Source organism: Pogoniulus pusillus, chromosome 26 (genome assembly GCF_015220805.1).
Source record: "Pogoniulus pusillus isolate bPogPus1 chromosome 26, bPogPus1.pri, whole genome shotgun sequence".
NCBI lineage: Eukaryota > Metazoa > Chordata > Aves > Piciformes > Lybiidae > Pogoniulus > Pogoniulus pusillus.
The window spans coordinates 16,326,920-16,350,836 of NC_087289.1; the positions used below are offsets into that span (position 1 = coordinate 16,326,920).

At 44.6% G+C, this 23,917-nt stretch overlaps 1 protein-coding gene across 5 annotated transcripts in view; it reads right to left on the reverse strand.

The window, feature by feature from the left end:
• DGKD (diacylglycerol kinase delta) overlaps positions 1-23,684 on the reverse strand; it is a 69,364-nt gene extending 45,680 nt beyond the window's left edge. For 3 of the 5 annotated variants that reach the window (XM_064165281.1, XM_064165282.1, XM_064165283.1), the window contains exons 1-3: positions 23,518-23,684; positions 6,900-7,010; positions 5,574-5,654 (exon numbers count right to left, since the gene is read on the reverse strand). In XM_064165281.1, the coding sequence (XP_064021351.1) occupies positions 5,574-5,654; positions 6,900-7,010; positions 23,518-23,679 (354 nt within the window). In that variant the 5' untranslated portion in view covers positions 23,680-23,684. Of the gene's footprint in view, positions 1-5,573; positions 5,655-6,899; positions 7,011-14,322; positions 14,455-21,838; positions 21,900-23,517 lie in introns of those variants that run through there. The other 2 variants (XM_064165285.1, XM_064165284.1) reach the window with 2 other exon arrangements.
• Between the last annotated feature and the right edge of the window lie 233 nt (positions 23,685-23,917).

A 23,917-nucleotide genomic window follows, 5' to 3' on the forward strand; every position in this document is an offset into this window, starting at 1 on the left:
TTCTTATATGCTTCCTGCTCATAAAAGTAAGTCACATGCTCTCTCCCGAAGCTTGTATTTCAAACCAGCACAAACAACTTCTGATCTGGGTTCCTCTTATTCCAGCAGTGCCTTGCAGGCACACAGCTCCTGTGCTAGACAGAAGCAGCAGAGTTTCTGCCTGGCACTTAGCTTAAGCAGCTCTATTCACTCTTTGAAAACCAAACTCTTAGGAAAGACTTCACTACCTTCCCTGTTACAAAGGATCTATTCCATTTGACACAAAATCACAGAAGAGGCAAAGGCACTTTCATCTTCATTGTGAAACAAATCTGAAGACATCAACAACATACTCTCCCCATCAGGAAGCACCCTCAGGACCATCATCTTTTGTTAAAGTTCTAGCACTTTGCCCTCTGTTTTTAGGAAAAGTTATTAACTCCAAAATGAAGATTTACACTATTTCGACACAGCATCACTAAGTCCTGGGACAATACAACAAAAACATATAGTCTGAAGGAGATGAAACAACCACACAAGACTTCACAAGAAAGAATCTGTCTTGCTGAATAAAGGCAGTACTAAGTAACAAGGCTCTAATAAAAAAAATTGTAGCACACCTCAGGCTTCAGTAAAGCTGCAGAATGACATCCACACTGCTTCTCAGAGATGACAGCATGCTCTCACTCATCAGCACCAGCAACTCCCTGTTCCTCAATCTACTTCAGCCACTGTCGCCTCCAGCCACGCAAGTGGTCTGAAGGAGTAGTACTCTAATCTCAATGCTTCCTGTCTCCTGTGACATTGGTCAGGGTGAATCATCAGTTAATAAACAGTATTTCTTAACTGATGGGTGCAGCACTTCCAACAGCACCGCAGGCGCATTGTCCTTTACCCCGATTCTGGAGAACTTAATCTATGTAAATCCACACAGGAGAGAACATCTGAACAGTAAGAGCTTGTAGCAATCTTATTCCAAGGAATCTGAGCTCCTGATGATCTGTTATGCTGGCACAGGTGCCATGCTTCTCGGTGCTCAGCTCAGAAAACTCAGACTCCTGCTCTTACCTTTCCCGTTCAATCTTCCTCTAAACTAGTGCCCAAAGCAGCCTGCTCCCTCAGAAAAAAGCCTAGACAGATTGCTTGATATGCAACCAAGAGGTCAGTCTTTCTGAGCTGGGTTCTACTTGCCAGAAGCTGATTAGCTGTCTGCTTAAGGAGGAGCTGGGCTAAGTTTCCTTCTGACGGCAGTGGAGAGGCAGGCTTGACTGTAATAATATGCTGTTTCCTGTCTGTGGCTGAGCTGAGAGGTACTTCCAACAGAAAAGGGTTTGCAGGAGCTCAGGCTCCACCTCTTCCAGCGAAGAGTCTTTAACTAGGGAGGAGGGATCAACAGCATGGCTCCTGGTGCCCAATCGAGTGCTCTGACCCGGCTTCATTTCTACTAAAGCCTCAGAAAGTCGAAATCAGATTACACTCATCTTTCCCCACAGAGAGGCGCTTTCTCCTATGGGATGCCAAAGCTGTGAGCAAGGTGGGATGGGAAGTGAATGTTTTAAGAAAATTAGGGCCAAAGTCCACACCTCCACACCACCATTTGTGGGAATGACTGGAAAACATTCTTGAAATCTGCATGTGAGAGTCATAGTGAAACACAAACTATGGACCCAGAAAGATCCAACGTCCTTCCAAGGCCCTTCCAAGGCCCTCTTCTGTTGATGGCAGGTGGTTTTTATAGACTATTTTACAGACTTCACATATTTGAGACATTTTTTCCCCTTTAGCTTTACAGAAATTCTGCACAAGACAGAAAAGGACTCACTCCATCAGCTATGCAAACTGCACTGAAGGCAACAGGCCTAATTCAGTTGGCATCTTCAGAAAAGAGCAGATCTTCAGCCAATACACCAACCTAAGGAGTAAGAGATTGTTCAACACAGAAACATTTACAAAAATGGGCCTAAGGAGATGATCCAAAGTCCTTTCAAATACTTTTGAGGGGTTAACTGTGGTGGCAAAGTATTAACCTCAGCAAAAGACAACAGGACGATTGGTGCCCCTCCAAACCTTACAGACTCCATAGGGGAGAGTGGGCAGGGCATGCAGGATGTGTCAGGTCCATCACACTGGCAAAGTAGTCATTTTGAGAGTATTTCCAAAGCACAGGCTTCCTGGCATGACTGAAAGAAACAATGATTCCAGAACTGAAATACAAAATTCACCCTCATCACCTGTTTTAATGCTCCTAAAGCAAACGCAGTCTAAAGCATCAAGCAGGCACTCCAACAAATCAAGTGGCTGCAAAACTTCACTGTCCAGGAAAAAGCTGTTAATGGAAACAGCTGAAGCCTCACTGGGATGACCCAAAGTACCCAGTGTGATCCCAAATCATCTGCTTTTCAGAAATCATAAGAAGTTTTGACAGTATGGCTGGGAAAGCTCTGTCTAGAAGTCAGGGTCAGGCTTTGACGTCATCCATGCAGTGCTGCTGAGCTCTGTTTCATCAAGAGTACAAACGTAGGCATGCACTGATGGCAAGAATCCAGGCTAAAGTTGACCACTCTCTTTGAAATAAATGGGTCTCAAGTACCAGGACATGGTTATCATGAGTTTGTGCCACAGCAGATCATTTCTAAAGCCTTGTGAAAGACAGCAGCTCTAGGAAAAGCCACTGATGAGAGAACCAGTCACTTACAGATCAGACATTCCAAGAGGATTTACCTTGCAGACAGATGACTTGAAAGGACAGAGATGGCAGAGATGTGACAGAATCAGCAAGTATTCCATCCACACTCCTCCTGAGAGAAGAGAGCCCTGGCACGGGGCTGCTATATGAACTGTTACCAGAAGCTGGTAACAGTTCTGCAGCCACTCTACCTGACCTAAAGGAACAACAGCTAAGCATAAAGCTTGTCCTTACACCTCCCAGGGGATGGAGCTGTATAACATTTTAAGCTCAAAGATGCCCCTAGTCACATGCTCCCAGCCAATCCTGTAGTCACATATCCATTAGCCCCAGGCAGCAGTCCTGCAAACTGTCCCCACTGCAAAGAGAATACTTACTGAAGAAATTTACACACAATCAACTAAGCAAACAAGAGTGGAATCTGCGTTACAGTCATCTTTTGATAGGAAGAGGTCTGGTGCTTCAAACTCACTTTTCTTGTTCTCCTGCTTGTCGACAGCAAACAAATTAGTGTCAGATGTGCAGCCTATGTAAAAAGTTTACTGGCAGCTATAGTTTTTAATCTTATTCCTCCACTTACGCAACAGAACCTTTCTTGGCTCTGTACTCTCGTTTTGTCTTCTCATGGTGCTGCCTCCTTGCGCTCCTCACTGCCAATTTCTCCTTTGACTGATCACTCCTTAAACCTCTTTGCTTGGATCCACATTGCTCCTCTAAGTGGTTTATCTAATGTTTGTGTTTCCCACCTCTTTTATTAGTAGCCTAGGAGTGTAATTCACGCAACATGACCTGCAGAATCTATACACTAAGTAGTACAGATACATGGGTAGAGGATGAGTTTCCTCCGAAAGAAAACACTCCCTTGTAAATCCAAACTACCAGACTCCACCAAAGAAAATACAGAAACAAAACTGTAACACCTAAAACTCCGTAACAATTGTCTCTGCTGTACAATACCGTGTGTTGAGTGCTTTCAGTGTATGATAATAACTCAAAAGTGAGTCCTGCTGACTTGAAACAGGAAAAAAAAATGCATCAAAGAACTCTGAATTTTAGAAAGGAACTGAACAGGGGAGATGCAAGGGAGGAAACAGAATGCTTTCAAAGAAAACCAAGAGAAAATTGCAAGACTGCAAGGAATGCAAAGCGCTGACGGCAGTGATGTAGCAGATCACACAGCAGTAAGAAAATCAGAAGGTTGCTTAGTCTCAAGTACTTTTATAGCTCAGAAGAAACCACAGTCAAACCCCTCTGTAAAGCCATGACAGGAGAAGTAAACAGAAATTAAGAGGAGAGTTGTTTTTCTTGACATTTACCTGAGCCCCGTGATAGAGTGATCAGCTGGACGCACTGCAATCTCTATCTGCTACTCAAGTGTCTAAGCAATCCCATACTTGTTATGCCCTAGGGAAGGCAGGGACTGGCAGAGCCTGATACCACAGTTATGGAAGCAAGTCTTTACTGTTGAACTCAGATGGGTCAGTCTGAGAGAGTAAATACACCATTTCCTCCTGTTCCTACATAAAGAGGCTCTGATGAAGACTAGATCTCTGCCAAATGTAATAATAAGCAAAAAAGTAGCAGCCTGCTTGTTTACCTGAAAAATCAGCCTTTATTTACAGAAATATATATATGCATAGGAAAAGTGAAGCATGACCCAGGAAAAAAATGCTTTACTAACAGGTAAATGAAATCACACTCCTGAAAATGCAGCCTCTATTTCAAATCACTGCAGAATCCTTCTAGAACCCTGGGCACACTCGCTGACACTTGGGATCGATATTTACCAGCAGACTCAGATGTGCCTTCTACTTGTCCACTTATGGATGCAAAAAGTGTTTTCAGCCTCAGAGAAAGTGCTGGGGTTTCATTTGGACATGAAGTGGGTGCCACAGCTGCTTTGCCCAAGTACAGCAAAGCACAGAGCTTCAGTCATGGAAGAGAAAAACCCTTTGCTAGGTGTTTAAAGCAGTGGGTAACTACTCCTGTGCACAAGGCACACTGCTCAGTCTTGGTCACCACCTGCAGGCCACCGTCCTACAGGATTAGCTTCCGCTCTCCATCTGGATTCCTCCTCCCTTCACCCTGCCTTAGATCAACACTGTCTCCTTTCTCTACACCCTCATGTCTCCTCCCACTCAAACCCTTGAGGCTGCATGGAAGTTTATGGCTATTTGTCAACCCCAAATCTCACACCGCTCTTTGACACTCACTCTGCATGGCCATTGTTTACGGCTTTCCTCTGCACACCAGGCATTTCCCCCAAGATGGACTTTGCAGAACATCTGCACCTCAGAAATACAATTATTTTTGTCTCCCAACTACTGAGCCTGGAGAAAATGAAGCAGTGACACCATCACAATTCCAGACTGCAAATATTTCGCACATACTCTCCATTTTACAAGTATCCTAAACCAATTCCACAGCTGCTTCTGTGCAACTGCTTTTTGTTCCTCCTTTTGCTTTGCCACTATATATAGCATACATATATAAACACACATACAGCCATACACAAATAAAGGCAGAGAAATAAGTTTACATATTTTAAGGTCTGAAGGGAAAACTAAATTCCTTTAGCAAGATCTCCAGAATAAACATCAACATCATTCCTAACTCGCTCAGCAGACCAAAATTTTCTGTCCCTTTGTATAAATGGACTCAACCCTGCTAGCTTATAGATAAGAAACCTCCTGAATGCAGCTTTAGCACTATACATAGTTAACTCAGGTACCTCCCACATGCATGGAGAGCAGTTATGATGCTGTAAGGAAAAAGTAAGGGGGGGTTGTTTTCTTTTGGCTTTTACTGAAAGAGCTTGTGAAGATTTTCAAATGTTTTTCAATTGCAAAAGAGAAGTGATGTGGGGGAAAGGTGCAAAAAGAGTGGAGAAGAGTGCAAGAAATCCTACCGTGAAGCTGTTGTTGACATTCTTAGTGCTGGATTCTGCCACACTGGCGTCTGTCAGATCCACTTCATCAAAAATAATGGACTGGAAAGAAAAAATTCAACCCCCCAGTGAATTACTGAATCCAATGCACAAGTGGTAGACTCAAAGGGACATGTCTGTGTATCTGCCTGGCACACTTGATCACAGCCTTTCGCGGTCTGAAGGAAAAACTCAGCACCAAGAACATGAAGGACTCCTTAGTCTAGTTTCATACTCTGAGGTTTGTGCTTGCCTGTCTTGCCTATCAAGTGACAGAATGAGAGGAAATGGCCTGTGTCAGGAAGGTGTAGGTTGGATATTAGGTGATATTTTTTTACTGAAAGGGTGGTCAGGAATTGGAACAGGCTGCCCAGGCAGGTGGTGGAATCACCATCCCTAGAAGTGTTCAAGTAATGTGTGGCCATGGCACTCCAGGACATGGTCTAACGGCCATGGCAGTGCTGGGCTACAGCTGGACTCTATGATCCTAGAGGTCTTTCCTATGATTCTTCAGTCAGTGAACATGATGACTTTATTAAGGGATAATAAAAAACATAATAATTGTAGGGTATGTTCTTGTGAAAAGAGATAGATTTGTATCTAGCTGACTATCAGTGTACTAGAACAGATGCATGACATCTCTGATTTGACACATTAGCCTTCTTTGCCTCCTCCATTGCTCTTTTTTGTTCATATGTGCTCCCTCCTTTTTCAGCTTCTATTGATTTAGGGCCAATTCCCTAGTAAAATGCACCAAGGGGAAAAAATGTGAAAAAAACAGTCTTCCTACAACTCACTGAAATGAGCTGATGTGAGTTGGGAGTTGATCTCTTCACCCTAGATACAAGTGACAAGACAAAAGGAAACAGCCTCGAGCTGCACCAGGAGAGATTTAGGTTGGATATTAGAAGAAACTTCTTCCCTAAAAGGGTTCTCAAAGGCTGGAACAAGCTGCCAAGAAAGGCAGTTGAATCCTTATCCCTGGAGGTGTTTCAACCAGTCAGAGGTGTGGTGCTGAAGGACATAGTTTAGGACCAGACTTGGAAGAGTTAGATAATGGTTGGACTCGATGACCTTACAGGCCTTTTCCAACCAAAATGATTCTAAGATGCTTTACTTAAAAAGCAAGGATTTCCAAACGTGAGGCAAAACATAGGGAGGTTTTTGAAGCTAAAAAACCCAAAGAGAGGTGCTTACAGAACACACGCTCCTCTCTCTGCTGAAGACTACCTTCTTACACCTATCTGCACCAAAGCTCCATTGCTGATTTTCTTCCCTTAGACTCACACCTATCCCCCAAGACCTTACCTTAGCAGTTTTTGCATAGTAGAGCGTTCGTCCTCGCAGCTTAAAATATCGTCTCTTCCAGCGCTGGAAGGAGCTGGTCTGTTTCATCAGCATCCCTTCTTTTATGATTGTCTACAAAACAAGGAGGGGAGAGGGGTGAAGCATACACGCTGCTTTCAGGCACCTTTTATGCTCTGCCACCATAGCCAAGTACCAAAAAAGACAAGTTTGAGATCAATAATCTTAGTGCCCTCTGCTGGAAGTGCTTAACAAATTCATTCAACGCAAGCAAGCAAACTTAACAAAATTAAACTGTCCAGTGTATAATCCATGCTGGGGTGTGGTTTTATCCTTGTCTCCAGCACTATCATGATAGCAAAGAAAGATAAATAACTTCAGACTGAATGAGCATTTCAAAGCTTACCAATGCCTCAGGGAGCATAACAGTTAAACACTCTGAGGTCAGATTTCAGTGGCGGGTAATTGTGCCTTTAATTGGCACTACAAGCACATACATCCCACAGTACATCTGCCCCTATCTCCAGTTCTGCCTTGTGAATTTACTAGCATCTACCTGGCACAGACCTGGCAAGCTGCAGGCCCACAGGATAAGGAGTGAAACTAGAGTGAAGGAGCCACATCCAACTTCAGCATTTGGTATTCTTCAGATAGTCTTGGCCCTGCCTCAGTATTCTCTGGCTGGCTGCCATTTCCCAGGACTGGAGTGCCAAAACCGTCTATGTGCTTTGCCTTTTTTCCCCTTTAACTGCTCTATAACTAGATTGACATACCAGCATACACAGCCCCATATGCTTGCTCACATACTATGTACGCATGCAAGTATGTATTTAATCCACATGCACTTCATTCTACTTTGTCAAATAGGTTTTGAATACCAACAGCCACACAAAAATAATCTCCAAAGCTGCATCTTGAATGACAAAAGGCAAAAAAGTCAAAGCTGAGGGTTCAGCCCCGAATTACTGATTGAAGGTAGTACCTAGGAACTACAATCAGTGCTGTCCTGCCTCGGTACCATAAGAAACCTACTCCTCTCTCCACGAAAAACAGCTCCCAGGAGCACACTTCTTACTGAGAGAGCCCAACACGATAAACACACAGTTATAACACAGGAAACAAATGGTCCAACAATCTTGTAAGACAGGTTATTCTGTATCTTGGTGCCAGGAAAATGACACAGCTTTAACATGCTAGAAGTCTCTGTGTAACTCAGGTTTCTAACAGAATCAGGTCACCAATGAGGATCTACTAATTCACAAACATTGTGTTAAATGTATGCTTCCAGGCTACTACAGAGCACAAAATAAATACCCTTAATGATCCACAGGGCTTAGTTAATTTTACAAATCCTTTCTAGGGCACTAAACTTGCTTTTCAAATGTTCTATGTATTTTTAATGTGGGTCTTTCCTTTTTGAAGCAGCTGCAGATTTTAATTCTTTCCACACACACACTGGCTCTCGTCAAGCTCAAAGTTTCCTCAAAAAGAACTTGGAAAAAATTGCTGACTAGAAGAAGCAGCAGCTGCCTGACAATGCTTCTCTCTTGCTAGACTGAGCTGTTCTCAAACTGGCCTGAGAGGTCATAAGGCCTAGACCACCATGGTAATGTTTCTACTCACTAATCAGCTGGGAAGAGCAGGCTCCTGTATACTATCAGATCTGAAAGACAGCTTCCAGTCATAGGAGCCATTATATACCTTTCTCCACTGCACTGGGGGGTGAGAGCTCCCCTCTCTCTCCAAAAGAATAATCATCTACCTTGAGACCTAAGACTTGGCCAACTCCAAGGCTAGTAAACCCCAAATCTCACTGTTTCCCAGCATTCTGTTTCAAAGTCACCTGCACACTGGCAGAAATATCTGCCAGTGCTGAGGTAAACAACAGCTTAGTGTGCAAGGTTCAACCTGGAATCACCAAACTTGAAGGCATTTCCAGCAGAATGAAAAGAGATAATGAAAACCCAGGATCAAAGGCTAAGCTCAGATCAAAAAATGCCTGTGATGTCTCACATCAGCTCTTCACAAGTCTGAAGTGGTCACCAAAAGATGTCTCAGCATCTGTTTTCCACAAGGCATAGCAGGGACATAGCAGTAGGAACATACTTGAAGAAGCCATAAAGCATCTGGGAGTGGCTTTAGGATCCAGAATTTAAACATTCTGTAGAGGTACCCAGAAATAAGATGTTAACTTAGAGCTGGTGCTATGGAAAGGAACTGAAACTCAGCTATGACCTCAATCCGAAGTTTTAGCGTAAGAGAAAAAAATAATTCAAAGACTGGCCCAACATCCCCTGCTGAAACCACCCTGAAGGCAAAGCCAGCACCAAAGGCACCCATCTGGAACTAGGAAAGGTGCTCTCAGACTCCTACTCAGACACTGACATTTTTACCACATCCCAATAAAGCTATTTTCACTTTGCATGTCTCCAGCTCCCATCTGTCAAGTGGAACTGCCCAACTGTGCAGAGCGCTGCTAGGATATCTCTATATATGTGCATCTCCTTGATGAGTTACTTGCACCTCCAGCTCCCAAGTATCAAAGAGAACAGTGTGTAAATTACCATGCCAAAGAAATCACACACTTCTGCAGTTCACATTCTACAGGGAAAAAGTGGGAAAGTGGCAACAGGCTTTCCAGATTAAGACAGAAACATGGAGTGTTCTTTTGCATTCCTTGAGCAAAACCACATATAATTAAAAAATGAGACAGAAAGTAGCTACTGAACTCTGGAAAGCCCTGAACCAAAGTCAGAGAGGAATTAAAAAGTCCTGGGGAAGACTCCCAGGGTGCAAAGCCCAAACATATCAAGTCTGCCAGGAGCCTCATCAAAAAATAGCAACTTGCAGGAGGAGATTTTGAAGCTCTGTTGCTATACTTACTCACAGATATGCTTAAACTGAGGTCAGCCAGACCCCACACTCTCCAAGCTTGGTCAGCGGTCCTCTGGCTGCTCAAACTGTTGCCCACCCCACCAGAACAGAAACTCAGAGCAAAACACCACCTGTGCTTCCCCTTGGCTCCTGCAGCTCTCAAGTGCTGCTCACCAGGCAGGGCTCACTCACCTCTGCACAAGACCTGCACTCCTCCATTTCTCTTTCAAACAGAACTCTCTTTTTCCTTTTCCTTTTATTCTTTCCTTTTTTTGGGGGTATTTTTAACCAAAAGGCAACAATCCCAGAGGTCACCTTGCCCCTCCCTAAATAGCAGTTTATATCATTTGCCAGCCTCTATCTATAGAAAACCTCAGAGCGACCTAACCTAGACATGAAAGGGCAGTGAAGAGCGAGCTCTGGTGTGCATGCACTGCTCAGAGAAAAACAAGCCTCTGGTTCAGAGCTGCCCATCTCTGAATGAGAGCTGCAGTTCTATTTATAGGCACACAGCTCAGTAAAGAGCTTGGTGGGTTTGGGCGGAAAAGGCTGGAGATAAGATCAAGATGACTTTATAAAATGATTCGAGCATTGCTGCCTTTCTCCTCTATTTTTACAGCCAAAGGACTTGCTATTTACAGAGGAATGAAGCTGAAGAAAATTAACTGGCTAAAGGACGTGACAAAGTGACAGCAAATGAAATAGAAGGGGAGGGAGGCTGAACAATTATTTCTAAACAGTCTCTCTGTAGCTTTTTTAATTGAAGAGCTACCCTGACCACATTAGTAGGCATGTAATTCATCAAGACAAAAGTGGAATCACTTCTCCCATTAAAAAAAAAAAAGAATTAAATGTATTTTTAGCATCATGCATTAGATCCTAGGGGGAAAAGCTACTGCCCTGAAACATCAAGAGGTTTGATTCTGTGCAGCCTATCAAGGATGAATATAAATATTGTTTGTGATGGAACGGTCCAGACTGCTTTCTATCAAGCTCGAGTTTCTCTCCAGCCTGCTGTCCTGTGGCACAACACTCCATGGGCACAAAGACCATCAAAAAATGAAGTATCTTCTTGGATCAAGGCTAAAATGACACACTACTAGTTTTAACAGTGACTTTATATTACAAAGCAGCAAAAGAAAAAGTTACTGGGCAAATTCACAATATATAGGAAATGTGCATGCAGCACAGAGTCTAAAGTGTCTCTGCAAAGAATACAAGAGGACAGCTGAAAGGCAGGGCCTAGGAAATTTCTGGAACTTCACTATTTATCTTTGGCCTTGAAGAAAAAATTACTTCCTGCAGAAAAAAAACAAATCAGTTCACAGAAAGCAATACACAGCCCTCCCCCCAGCTCATCCCCTTTTAAGACATTTATGAAGAGAAATAATATGTTGTCAAATGTCTCCTGTCAAAATGGACTAAACCTGAACTGACAGAAGAAAAGTTTTGCCACTGACCTCAATGAGAATGGTTTCTAACAACTAAGAGGACTTAAAGACTTAAGACAGGGAGAGCCTTGTGCTGCGCTGCTTCCCCTTCACGCAGTCCCACCTTGTGTGAACAAGAATCCAGATGATTAACAGAGGTCACTCAAAACCCAGCAATACACAATCCCATTCTTTGCAGCTGAGCTGTCTCTGCTCGAAATAAGCCACATCAGGAGATCTGAGCCAGCCTACACAGATGAGATGCTTTCTCTACCGATAATGTGAACGACTCAAGTAAAAAGTTCAGAACAATCACATCAAACTTCAGATATTTTCAGATTGCATCTATTGTCTTCTGGCACGTAGTACTGCCCATTAGATGAAACACCAGAGTAGCCTATCCTTTCCTGAAGCTTAAGCCTATTGCCCTATCTGAAAGTAGAGCCCCTGATTTGCCACTCTGGAAACAAGACCCAGTTGTCACGCTGGCAAGTGTCGTTTGTCATAGGGAGTCTCCACTGTGTTGGATACAGACAGAGGAAGAACAACGCAATCTATCTTATAGCTTAGATCATGACATATTCTTAGGGGCAGTCATTCAGTGCAGCATGTCTGAAATGAGAATTGTGCTCCACTGACACTTCTTTAGAATGCAGAAAAGGAATGTCTACAAGGTAAAAGCAAAATCAGATCTAAACAGCAACTAAAGAATCCCAAACACCAAATCAGAACTATCTACACAGCAAGGAAAGAACCTCAAATACCAAAGTCCTCAGCATCTGGATTACTCTGTTTTTCATGTGACTCCAGAATGTCAAAAACTTCAGGGCAGAGGCTGGTTTTATTTGCATGTACTATAAAATTTTCAGCAGTGTGCTGATGCCAAGCGACACATAACTGACTGCAGAAAGCACCAAATGCAGAGAGAAGGAGAAAATAGAAAAGCATATGCAGAACTGACAGGCTATCTTTGTATATGCTTACTAAGGGATCTGACAGGCAGCTGATCCTCAGGGACCAAGCAACCCCATCTAGAAACTGACTTAGGACAAACCGTGGCAAAAAGAACTAGAGTAGGTCTGCAGTCACTCAAATGTGGCAAGATAGCCTTGCCATGCTGAGGCAGGTACGAGTCTCAAGTGCTGTATCTTGTGAGTAAAGCAGTTCTATTAGCTCCTTATGGTCATAAATTCAGAATGAATAATTATTTAGAAATCAATTGGAATACAGTAAAACCAACAAAGAAACTACAGGAATAAATCTAACCACCCCATAGAATAAGACACGAAAGGTCAAAAGGCTAGGGGTTAACAAGCTAATCTGAGAGCAACATCCTTCCACCAGACAGTGGTCACACCCTGGAAATTAACTTCAGGAAGCTTGAAGGGGGTAAATCTGGATCGGTAAAGCAATACTAAAAATGGGACACACAAGGAGCAACCCTATCTGTAGTGGAACACAAAGAATTTACAGGTTGTATAGTCCTGCTTGAGAATTCTACAACGGATGCACTTGGCTCTTGCGTGTGAACTCATTACATCAAAATTACTCCAAAAGAGGGGAAAAAGAAAACCAGAGGTCAGCTGCAGGAATCAAATGTCAAAATAGAAGTCAGGGCTGTGAGTCAACAATATAGCAACAGAAGAGCCCTCTACTAATAAAGGGGGCACTGTCTAGGTTTTTAGTGTACAGTTTTAATACTGCTTTTGTTTAATAAACTATGCTTTGTAAACTGGGAAGCACCCATGCCAGGTTATAGCACAGACTTCTATGCACAGGACCACACGGGAAAACCCACAACATCTCCTCCAATAACCACCTCCCAGTCCTCCCTCTGTTCTAACCTCCAGCTCTCCTGAATTAGCTGGACTCTGCATGTCCATTTAGAGACTGGGGGAGAGCTTGGCAGACAGCTCTTGGTATACTCTTTGCAATCACTGAGACAAGCAGAATTCAGAGCAGTGTGCAGCAATCTGCCGATAGTGTAGCTGCAATGTCAGTGAAACAGGAAATGCAAGCTTATTCTACGGATCAGTAGTCAAAAACAGGGGTTTGTATCAAAAAATATTGAAACAGCTTGAGCTAGAATCTGCCTTGGCACAGATAAACAAATGCTCAAACACTTCATTATTCCTTAGTTAATGCTGCAGCCAGTAAGCAATGAATAGGTCTTTGAATCAGCTCCTTTTCAATACCACGTTCAGCTGCTACTGTTGTGAATGATTCTCTTCTAAGAGACAGGCACCCATAGACCTAAAGAGAACAAATTAACTAAGAAAAATAAATTGGAAAGCATGCAGAAAAGTTGCATATATGTGGGAAAGGAAGTACAACATAGCAGCATATCATCAGGTAGTTTCCTGGTTAAGTGAGCTCAGCTAGAGAGCTCCATGTGAAGTACTTAAAATAGATGAATACTCTGGTCAGCTACTTAGAAGAGAGAATGAAAAACACAGCAGCACACTCTGATTCAGGATGAGTTAGTAGCTGGACAACTCCTGGCTTGCTGTATGCTTCCCATAAGCTCCAGACATTCTTCCCAAACACATTTATTACAAGAGGGTAAGTGAGTACAAAGCTCAAAACATCTCAGCAAACTATAGCAAAGCTGGAAGATAAGGGCTCAGATACATCCACAGAGATAGTAACAGCCCCCCAAAAATGACAGTTTAAAAGCTACCTGAAAATGCTGGAACGGAATACAACTTCAAAAGGCACTAATCAAACATCAACTTCATACATTTATTTAAGGACAAATGTAAACAAATCTGTTGTTCCTTTCTCTACCACCTAGACATACACACCTACATACTGACACACAAAAAATGTCAAAACACATTAGCTGCTGTGAAACCTTCAGCTCTGAGACATGCCTGTCACGTAGCTATGCACTAGCACCACAGAATCCCCTGTATTAATTCACAGGTGCATGGCTCTGCTGCTGAAACACAGCAATATAACCTCGGTTTGACTCACAGCCTTCTAATGCTGCAGCCTCTACCACTGGAGCTTAATTAACACTCTTCTATTCAGAGAGACAGGAGTTATTGTCAAAACCCACTGCCGTCCACTGAAGCCCACCCATCCACTTCAGGGGCAAGCAGAACGAGGCAGGCACTTACCATAGTGGCATGTCAGGGCCATTTGATACGAGTATGAGGCCAGGAAGGCACCATCAGTGCTATCACAACAGTGACTGCAAGGGAAAGCACATCCCCAATACAGCTGTGGATCTCATCCTCAGTCATAGCCACCCAATCCTTCTCATACTGCTAAATGTCATGGAGATCTTGGCCAAGCAGGAAGGAAAAGCCAGCAGAAAGTACTGGTACAAGAACTTCAGGACACGGAAAAGTGAAAGTGAGACCCTGAGGAAGAAAACTGAATCCTTTGCCCTTGTGTAGAAGAGGCTGAGAGAATGACAGCTTCCTCCCACTGTGTGTGGATTCCCATCAACTCTGCTACTGAATTCTGTGAGGAGCCTTATTTGGAAGTGGCTGGTAGATGTAGAGCCAAATTCTGATCCTTTTACTCTAAGTGATATTCCAATGGGATTACACTTTTGAGAGCAGACAGCAGCTTTTGGCCTTCAGCCATTTAATTAATACTTAAGGTATCTTAGAACTTATTTTTATCTCATCTGTAGCAACTGTTGTTATCAGATTTTCCATATTTATGTATTAAACAACCTATGCTTTTAAGTTTTTTTTTCCCCATCCATTTAACATAGTTTTTAAAGGATACTCCAAAAGTTTTCATTTGTTTTTCCATTTTCCCTGTTTTAATGTCCTGCAAATACCTTTGACCACACCAAGACATCTTGAACGGCACCAGCAACAACAAGGAAGATAAGCAGAGCCCTGGGAACACCGTTTTGTTAACTTTCAGCTCAGCAGAAGGGGCTGGTGTGAGTTCCCAGAATACTGATTTTCAATGAAATCTCAGCACTAGATCTAGACATTCTAAAACACTGCTCTGACCTGCCTCAGCAGAGAGAGGTTTGAAAAGCAGGCAATATATCTCCCCTATTTTACCACTCACACTTCTGTCTTTCAAGAACTACAGAAGGCAGTTGTCCCACAGGTCAAGACATGACCCTGGAGCATGCCATATCTGCCGCTGATCCCACATCCCATGGGGAAGCCCTGTGTTATTTTGTGCAGTTAATACAAGAATCATAGAATCACAAAACTGTTCCATTTGGACAGACCTACAAGATCATCACATCCAACAGTCAACCTAAGACCATCGTGGCCATTAAAATATGCCCTGAAGTGCCACGTCTACACTTTTATTTAATACCTCCGTGGATGGTGAGTCCACCACTTCCCTGGGCAGCCTGTTACATTGCCTGACCAACCTTTCAGTAAAAACAATATCCCTTATATCCAACCTAACCCTCCCTAGGCCACTTCCTCTTGTTCTAACACTTCATACAAAGGAGAACAGAATCACAGAATAGAATCATAGAATCAACCAGGCCAACCTAGCACCCAGCCCTAGCCAGTCAACCAGACCACAGCACTAAGTGCCTCATCCACTGCTTTCTTCAACCCCTCCAGGGTCGGCAACTCCACCACCTCCCTGGGCAGCCCATTCCAATGCCAATCACTCTCTCTGCCAACAACTTCCTCCTAACATCCAGCCTAGACCTCCCCCAGCACAACTTGAGACTCTGTCCCCTTGTTCTATTGCTGGGTGCCTGGCAGAAGAGACCAATCCCACCTGGCTACAACCTCCCCTCAAGTAGCTGTAGACAGCAATGAGGTCTGTCCTAAGCCTCCTCTTCTGCAGGCTGCACACCCCCAGCTCCCTCAGCCTCTCCTCACGGGGCTGTGTCCCAGGCCTCTCACCAGCTTTGCTCCCCTTCTCTGGGCACGTTCCAGTATCTCAACATCTCTCTTGAATTGAGGAGCCCAGAACTGGACAAAGTACTCAAGGTGTGGCCTGACCAGTGCTGAATACAGGGGCAGAATAAAGTCCTTTGTCCTACTGGTCACTGACCTCCACATCCTTTCAGAGCTGTAGTAAAGGTCTCCCCTGAGCCTCCTTCTCTCCAGAATAAACAGCCACTCCTCATGAGACCTGCTCCCTAGACCCTTCAGCAGCTTCATTACCCTTTGAATTACCCTATCTCAATTCCCTCACGGGGCACTGGGGTGTCATCGCCTCTCCTTGCTAGAATATCATTTAGCCACATTTATTAAAACATGCAACACTCAGTGTGCTTGATGCAGACATGTTGTAATCAAGATGGGGTTTGTCTGTTGGGGTTTTTTAAATAAAGCAAACCACACCATCAGAGTAGTTATCAGGTGTAAAACTTTTCCTCTTTAGCAATGAGTCTGTAGAGACATAAAGACATTTCCTCCAAACCCTGATGGAGTTATTTTAATCAGTCACTGAACTCAGCATTGGTACTCTTTTAGCCAGGCAAGCTGGATGGCTGGGCATCAGGATTTGGACTTCTTTCTTTGTCTAATTGCCTTGCTGTCCATGCTTCTGTTTGGTTCTGCAGCCCTGTGGGACAGTTATCCAGAGGAGAGTTCAGCTTCAGGCAGACAGATAGCTGAGGCAGCAGCAGTGATCCACATCAGCTGCCATTTTCCATGCTCCCTTCTCGCATGGTTTGCAATGAGCAAGGCAAAGAGCTTATTGAGCAGGAGGGCTCAGAAGGAGGGCATCAGGCTTTGGACTTCCTCCTTTGTCTAACTGCTCCATGCCCTGTGGCAGCACAGGGCTGCTTCTAGGGAGGTGCAGCACTACTGCTCAATAAGCTCAGTGCCTTGCTCATTGCAAACCATGCAAGAAGGGATCACGGAAAATGGCAGCTGATGTGGATCACTGCTGCTGCCTCAGCTATCTGTCTGCCTGAAGCTGAACTCTCCTCTGGATAACTGTCCCACATTGCTGCAGAACCAAACAGAAGCACCTTCTTTCTTTAACAAACACACAGATTCCTTGTGAAATGAGAAGTAATAACCACCTAAGTAGGGAAAAGGCAAGGAAAGTGGAGACAAATGATTTGTGCATTTGAAACCTTGGAAAAAGATATTCCAAGAGGAAGGCGTTTTTCACTTGGGTAGCATTTTGCCCCCAGATTGTGATGCTGCTGTAACAATAGCTTTCAAGCAAATGAGAGAACACAAAAGCCTCTCTTTATCTCACTTCTTCCTCTGAAGTATGCAGGTGTATCTGCACTGGATTTGCAGTTAAAGAAGGTAAAGGTGTCTTACATGGCATACCAGATTTTCTAATCAGGTCATCTGAGGACAGGTATTTCAGTTTTCATTTATAAGCCAGTATTCCTCCAAAGTAAAATTGCAAACACCACCCCACCCCCTTTTTTTTTCCTTTCTTTTTCTTTTGTAACAACAGGTTTTGATTAGGGGATAATTAAAAATATTTGATTTAGTTTTATTAAAAGAAAAAAAAATAAGCATGCACAAACAAACAAAACAACAAAACCCACCACAAACAACAAACCCAAAGGTCAAAGACAAAACAAACAAACCAACCCAAACACCTGTTTTGTCTTTTTTTTTGTGTGCGTGTCTTTCTTTTGAGAGAGAGAGAACAGTAACTAGGCTGGCAATGTACTTTGGAGCACTGTGGTCTAAGTCAATCCATGTTCTCAAAACATGCAAAATTTTAACGTTAGCTCTTTAGTTCCTGGAATCTGAACTATAGTTAGAAAGAAGGAGAAAAGCTACAAGTGCGTGTGGTTTTGTGCTTTGTTTAGTTTGGGGTTTTGAATTAAAAAAAAAGGAAGTATCAGCTGCTACTTTCACATAGCACCCAAAATTCTCCAGCAGCGATGCAAACTCACAGTACATCAGTGGTAACACAGCCCTGGGAGGCAGAGTTTTGTCAGAACTGAGGAGTCTGCATACCATGCGAAACATAACACAGACTGAGTTAAGGGACAGAAATGTTCTTACTGTGATGCACCATAGCCTAAAACCTTTTTTCCTTAGTGCTCAGACAGGCTCTAGTCTGTTCATGGTGTCAATCCAAGTCCTTAAAACCTGTGCTCAAAACGTTCAGTTTCAATTCGATCAACTGCAAGAGTCAACTCTTTTTAAGCAAGGGGTTTCCAGTTCTACCTGGACTAAAGCATGAGCCACTACAACTTGTGATCTGTGAAGCCCCCGAAATATTCTCTTTAGACACCCTGTTAGAAGGCAGCATAACAAAACCAGACAGATATTTTAATGTGTTTTAGTGGAAGATGTCACAGACAGAACACAAATTGTCATCAATTACTGAAAAATTCCTCATTTGTGGCATGTTTCTTTTACATTGTCTCTTTACTGAAATGCAGTGCTTCTTATCACAGTACTTCCTTTCAATACTTGAATCAGACAAACAAGCTCCTCCATTTCCTCACTCAGAAAAACTGATTCTAAAAAGTTTTCCCTCCAGAAACAAAAATAACACTTATTTGCCCATTAAAAAACAAAACCATTTTACCTATTAGGGAAAACAAAAAGAAACAAAATGAGCTTTCTTCAGTTGTTCATGCTGCCTACCATGCATGTGACAACTCAGTTTAGTCTGCTCTGGAAATTTACACAAACCCAAGGAAGAACATTTTGCTTCCTCCCATTTTTTTCTTACCTGTACACCTCAAAGCATCTCCTAGACCTCAAGGCTACAAATCAGAACGAGAATCACAACCTCCCATAGTGTGAAAAGTTATCTACACCACAGCAGGCCATTCAGCATAGAAATCGGAAACGCTCTGGGGTTCAGATACTGAACAAAATCTGCCTGCTACAGCAGAAAGCTTAGGAGTAGCCTGCTTTTCATAGTATAAATTAATCTGACATAACTCTGCTACTGGAGCTAGGCAGCTTCCAACATCCCAGAAAGTTTGGAGAGCTGCTCGCTCTCTCTGCATCTCTGTTGAAATATATACTGCAAAATTGTCTTAAAAAGTTCAAGGCAGTGATAAATGGTTATAAAATCTAAAATATTACAGAGAAATTGCTCATAAACATGAAAGTAAACACAAGTTAGGCTGAATTAGTCTAAACAAGAAGTCCTCCTGATGCCACCCAAGGACGCTGCTGAAATCCTGTCTGGTAAACAAAGTGAGATCTTGACAGGGCAAAGCTGCGCATTGGCAATCACACCTAACTGATGAATTAAAGGAGATGGCCTCGTTGCCAGCTCTCCTGCCTTCTGGCGTCTGTAGCGCAGCGCTCAAGGAACAGGCAGGTGCCAAGGAAGACAAACGCCTGACCCTCAGAGCCCATGAAACGTGCACTGCTCCTGCGTATCACATCCTCATCTCCCAGGACTGCTTTTGATATTACCATGTCTTCCTCCACACCAGGTGACAATGCAGATGGTACTATCACTTCAGGTGACTCCACTTGAGTTCTCAACACTGCTTTAGGAGGTGTGAGTGAGGGTACTGCTGTTGTTGCTCCTCACGCACATCAGCTTTCTCTTATTTCTCTTCTTTCCTAATTCTCATCTGTTCAAAAATCCTTTATCTTAAGTGACCGCCAGTTTCTCTAGCTGCACCAGAGCCAGCTTGAGATCAGGAGAGGGGCTAAAAGCAGTGCACTATGAAGCTTGCTGCTGGTACAGGTTTGACAGGTCTCAAAATGGCTGATCAAGCACTCCGTGCAGCCTCCACTTCGTCAGCTGAGACAACAGAAGCTACACTTCATCACATGAGGTCTTCTTCCTTCCCCAGAATAACAATCAAGCAACTGCTAAACACACTCTTATACCTTATACTCATATACTCTTACACCTTTTTTCCTCAAAGACACTTTCTAGTTAAAAACAAGGAAGTGTATTAAAACTTAGTATTTCACGTTCCAAACACATTCTGCTCTGCTCTTCCTCCTCTTGCCCTGTATCTTCACAAAGGACAAACTTTTCAGGTAGACAAGTGGTAGCTATGACTTGTCTTCAGACACTGCGTGCTGCAGTCTCAGTACCTGTATACCCAAACAACTCTGTTTGCCCCACGGTACCACACCAATGAATTTTTGTCAAACACAGCTGGACAACCTGTGGGCTCAGAAGCAAGTTCACTGACATTTAATGGTATTGTAAGCAAGCAGCTTTGTTTTACAGTGCTTCTTAGGAAAACAGATGACAGGACCAGAGGCAGAAAAACATATCATCAAAGTGTCTGTGACAATGACAAACGAGCAAATTCTGAAGATCTCCGTGGCTACAGCAAACTTTGCTGCACTTACAGGCATGGTCTCAAGTTAACTACAGCAAACGACATGGTTAGAAGGGATTTGTATCCTCAGGGCAGAGCAAAAGTCTGCCTGAATCTCTTACTATCACTGACAGACCTGTCCAACAGCTTCCACCACAGCTTGAAGTAATCTACACAGTGTCATTCAATAGATGAATTCCTCCTTTACAGAGGAAGTGAGCTCCTTAAAGTCTCATCTGAACTATGATTACTCACAAAGCTGTCTCTGCTCCTTGCCCTCAGGGCAAGGAAAAAGTATTCATGAAGCAGCATGCAGAAAAAAAATATGACAAAATAAAATTACATCAGCAAGCCACAGAACAAATCAAACCTTGATACCATAATACCTGAGCTTACTTGAAAATTCTGACACTGTTTAGTTGAAGGTCTTTACAGATTAACACACAGGAGGCTTAGTAGCTGTAGACAGTATCTGTTTATAATCCTTGCTCTTAACATGTTTATGTTCACACAGTACAAGTGGCTTTTTCCAACCACGCTGACGCAGGAAGTGATGTAAAACAGGGCAAATGATTAAGTAGGGACATGAGAACAGGTTCTGCTGTGTTCAAACAAAAGTAAAATCCGATGCACCTTAGCTTCTCTAACATCCTGCTCTAAGAAACAGTTCTCACTGTAGCACTGAGAAAGTCATTGTCCTTGCAACTCTCACAGACACCACCATGCAGGTATGAAAGTTTGACCATGGCAACCTCACATAGGACCCTTACTATAATTGGGTCTTAAGAAATCACAAGGTTCATACAACTTCCAGCAAGACAGATTTCTGACATTCAGCACCCTCTGTGCAGGAAAACATCTCAGAGACACACTCATTTTCACAGCAGGTTAATAGACTCAATCAGATCACCTGGCGCTACAGCATGACCGAGATCTCCTTGATACACTGAACATGAACCCATTTAGAGAGCTTCACTGTTTCCTGTTGTGGCCAGAAGAACCGCCTCCCTCACGCAGCCCAGAACCCCCGTGCCTTAACTCTAGAAGTGAGTGACAGTGTCAGCAGCACTTCGCAGATGGAGGAAGCAGCCCTGCCATGCATAATAAAGTGAGCACATGGTCCTCACGTCTGACCCAGCTTTGTCACAGGGGTTTTCAAACCTGGGACCAATGTAGCAAAACAATGACAAGCAGCAGAACGGTGGTATGCTATGTGTCTGAAAGCAGGGCAAACTTGCCAGCAGAAAAAACAAGATCCCAATGAACAACGCTTCAGATGCTAGCATCATGCAGAGACATTTAACCTTCTTCACTACGAATACAAGATAAGCAACACTGAGCTAGCAACATCAGCACCGAGCAAGCCTCCTGCATCCACACAGCAGCAACTGTGCTTGCCCATGCTTCAGAGACAATAGGAAGGTGATGGCAGAAGAGTAACTAACCTGGTATTTCTAAGCAGAAACATATCACGCAACAATCCAAGAGTTATACAGGACTTTAATGCTAAAAAAAAAAAATTGATGCTGCTATAGTAAAAATAGTACAGAAGAGGGCAACTCCCTATGGCTGGTTCGTAGCCTAAGGCTGAAGGAAATCTTTGCATCTTCTCTTCCATTAACAATACAGAGGAACTACAGCTGCAGCTGTAGCTGCACCATACTGTTATTGCCCCTAAAAACAGTGTTAATGTTCCAGAATGGGCCATGGAATGGTAAAATCTGACTGGGCCAAGAAAATGAGGGTAGAAAGGACTGTTACCTGGCCAGGAAGGCAAAGTGAGGCAGAAATGGATAAAGCTGGAACAGGGACTAATCATCACTGTTTGACCAGCCTAAACATCTCCATGTGGCTACAGAAAGGAAACATAGCACAACACAAGATGGGGAAAGCTGGGATGCAGCCACAAAAAATGATGGGGAGATGCTGAAGGAAGCACACACTGACTTTTCAGAGCAGAGAGATCTGAGTAAGAGGCTAAACTTGGACCACGTTCAACAGGGCCACAGAAAGGGGTTAGGAAAGTGACAATGCGGGAGTGCACAACGAGACAGAAATACACGGCTAGGCTGTGCAGGGTCCCTCAGGAAAGGCAGAGAGCGGTGAGGAGCACAACTCCGGTATAGAGAAGAAAAGGGAAGAGGGGAGATGCAGCTTCAGATGGTGGAGAGGGACAGGATATTCTTACAGCTCAAGTATCAGGTAACAGGGGTCAACACAAGGGTGCAACACTACGGAGCAGGCACTCAAATAAGACTTCTGGGACTCCAAGAAAACATTACAGGCGACAGAGTAAGGAAGGGAAGAAGTAAGCAAGGGTCCTGCTGAGCATGGGCACACTGATCACCCTCAGGATAAAGAAGCCCCCGGGCGGGTCTGAGCCTGGACACTGGGAAGAAGGTCTATTCGGCTCAATTTGGCTACGGGGGAGGGCAAGCTGAAGAAACCTCTCATGATTTCGGACAGGTGGTCTAGAGATGGCCTCTGCTTGGATGGATGTGGGCAAGGAGCCCCTTGTGGCATTTAGGGGGCTGCTGGCAGACCCTGAAGGGCATTTAGGGGGCGGCTGTTGACAAGCACCTGGGAAACAGCTTGTTCTAGGGATTCCTGAAAAACATTTAGCGGTTTCCCAGTCCATGAAAAGCAGTTAGGGGAGTGGTGTTAGCAAGTCTCTGAGGGGCAGTCTCAGGGGGGCACCAGCCAGGCCTGTGAAGGGCGAGTTGGGGGAGTCGCCGGCAGGTCCCAGAGAGGCTGTTTGGGGTCGAGGATCGCCTATAAGTCCCTGATGGGCGGTTTTGGGGTCACCAACATGTTTCTGAAGAGTGAGGCGGAGCTGGGGGGGAGGGGAGACTCTAGCAAGTCCCTGCGGAGCTGGGGCGAGGAATCGCCGGCAGGTCCCTGAAAGGTGGGCTTGAGGGCTCCCCGGCAAGCCCCCAAGCCAAGTTTAGGTGGGAGCGTCTCTGACAACTCCCTGAGAGATGGCCTGGGGTCGCGGCGACGCAGGCCGTGCCGTGCGGGAGAGGGAGGCAGGCGGCAACGCTGAGGGAGACGGAGAGGCAGAGCCGGCCCGCGGCGCTTGCCGGAGCCCGAGGCCCTGCCCACGGCCCCCTCCCGCCGCACGCACCTTCTGGCGGATTTGCCCGGACGTAGAGACTTTACGGATGAGTTTCTGCGGGGAGCCCGGTTCCTGCTCCGGTTCGCTGTCCGACGATTCCTCCGCCGCGGCGCTGGCGGCGGTGCCCGCACCGGCCTGGGGCTGCGCGGCTCCCGCCGCCGCCGCCGCCATGCTGCACGGTGCGAGCCGGCGCGGCGCGCCCGGCGCCCCCTTCAACTGCTTGCGGCGCCCCCTGGCGGCGGCCGCTCCCCATGGCGCAGGTCGGAGGGAGCCGCTGGGGCGGGGCGGGCCCGTCCGCCTCCGTCGGCACGGCACGGCCCACGGCCGCCCCTTCCACCGCCCCCAGGCCCATCGCTCACATTGCGCCTGCGGGGTCCGAACATCCCCTCCGGCCGCTTGAAGCCCGAGA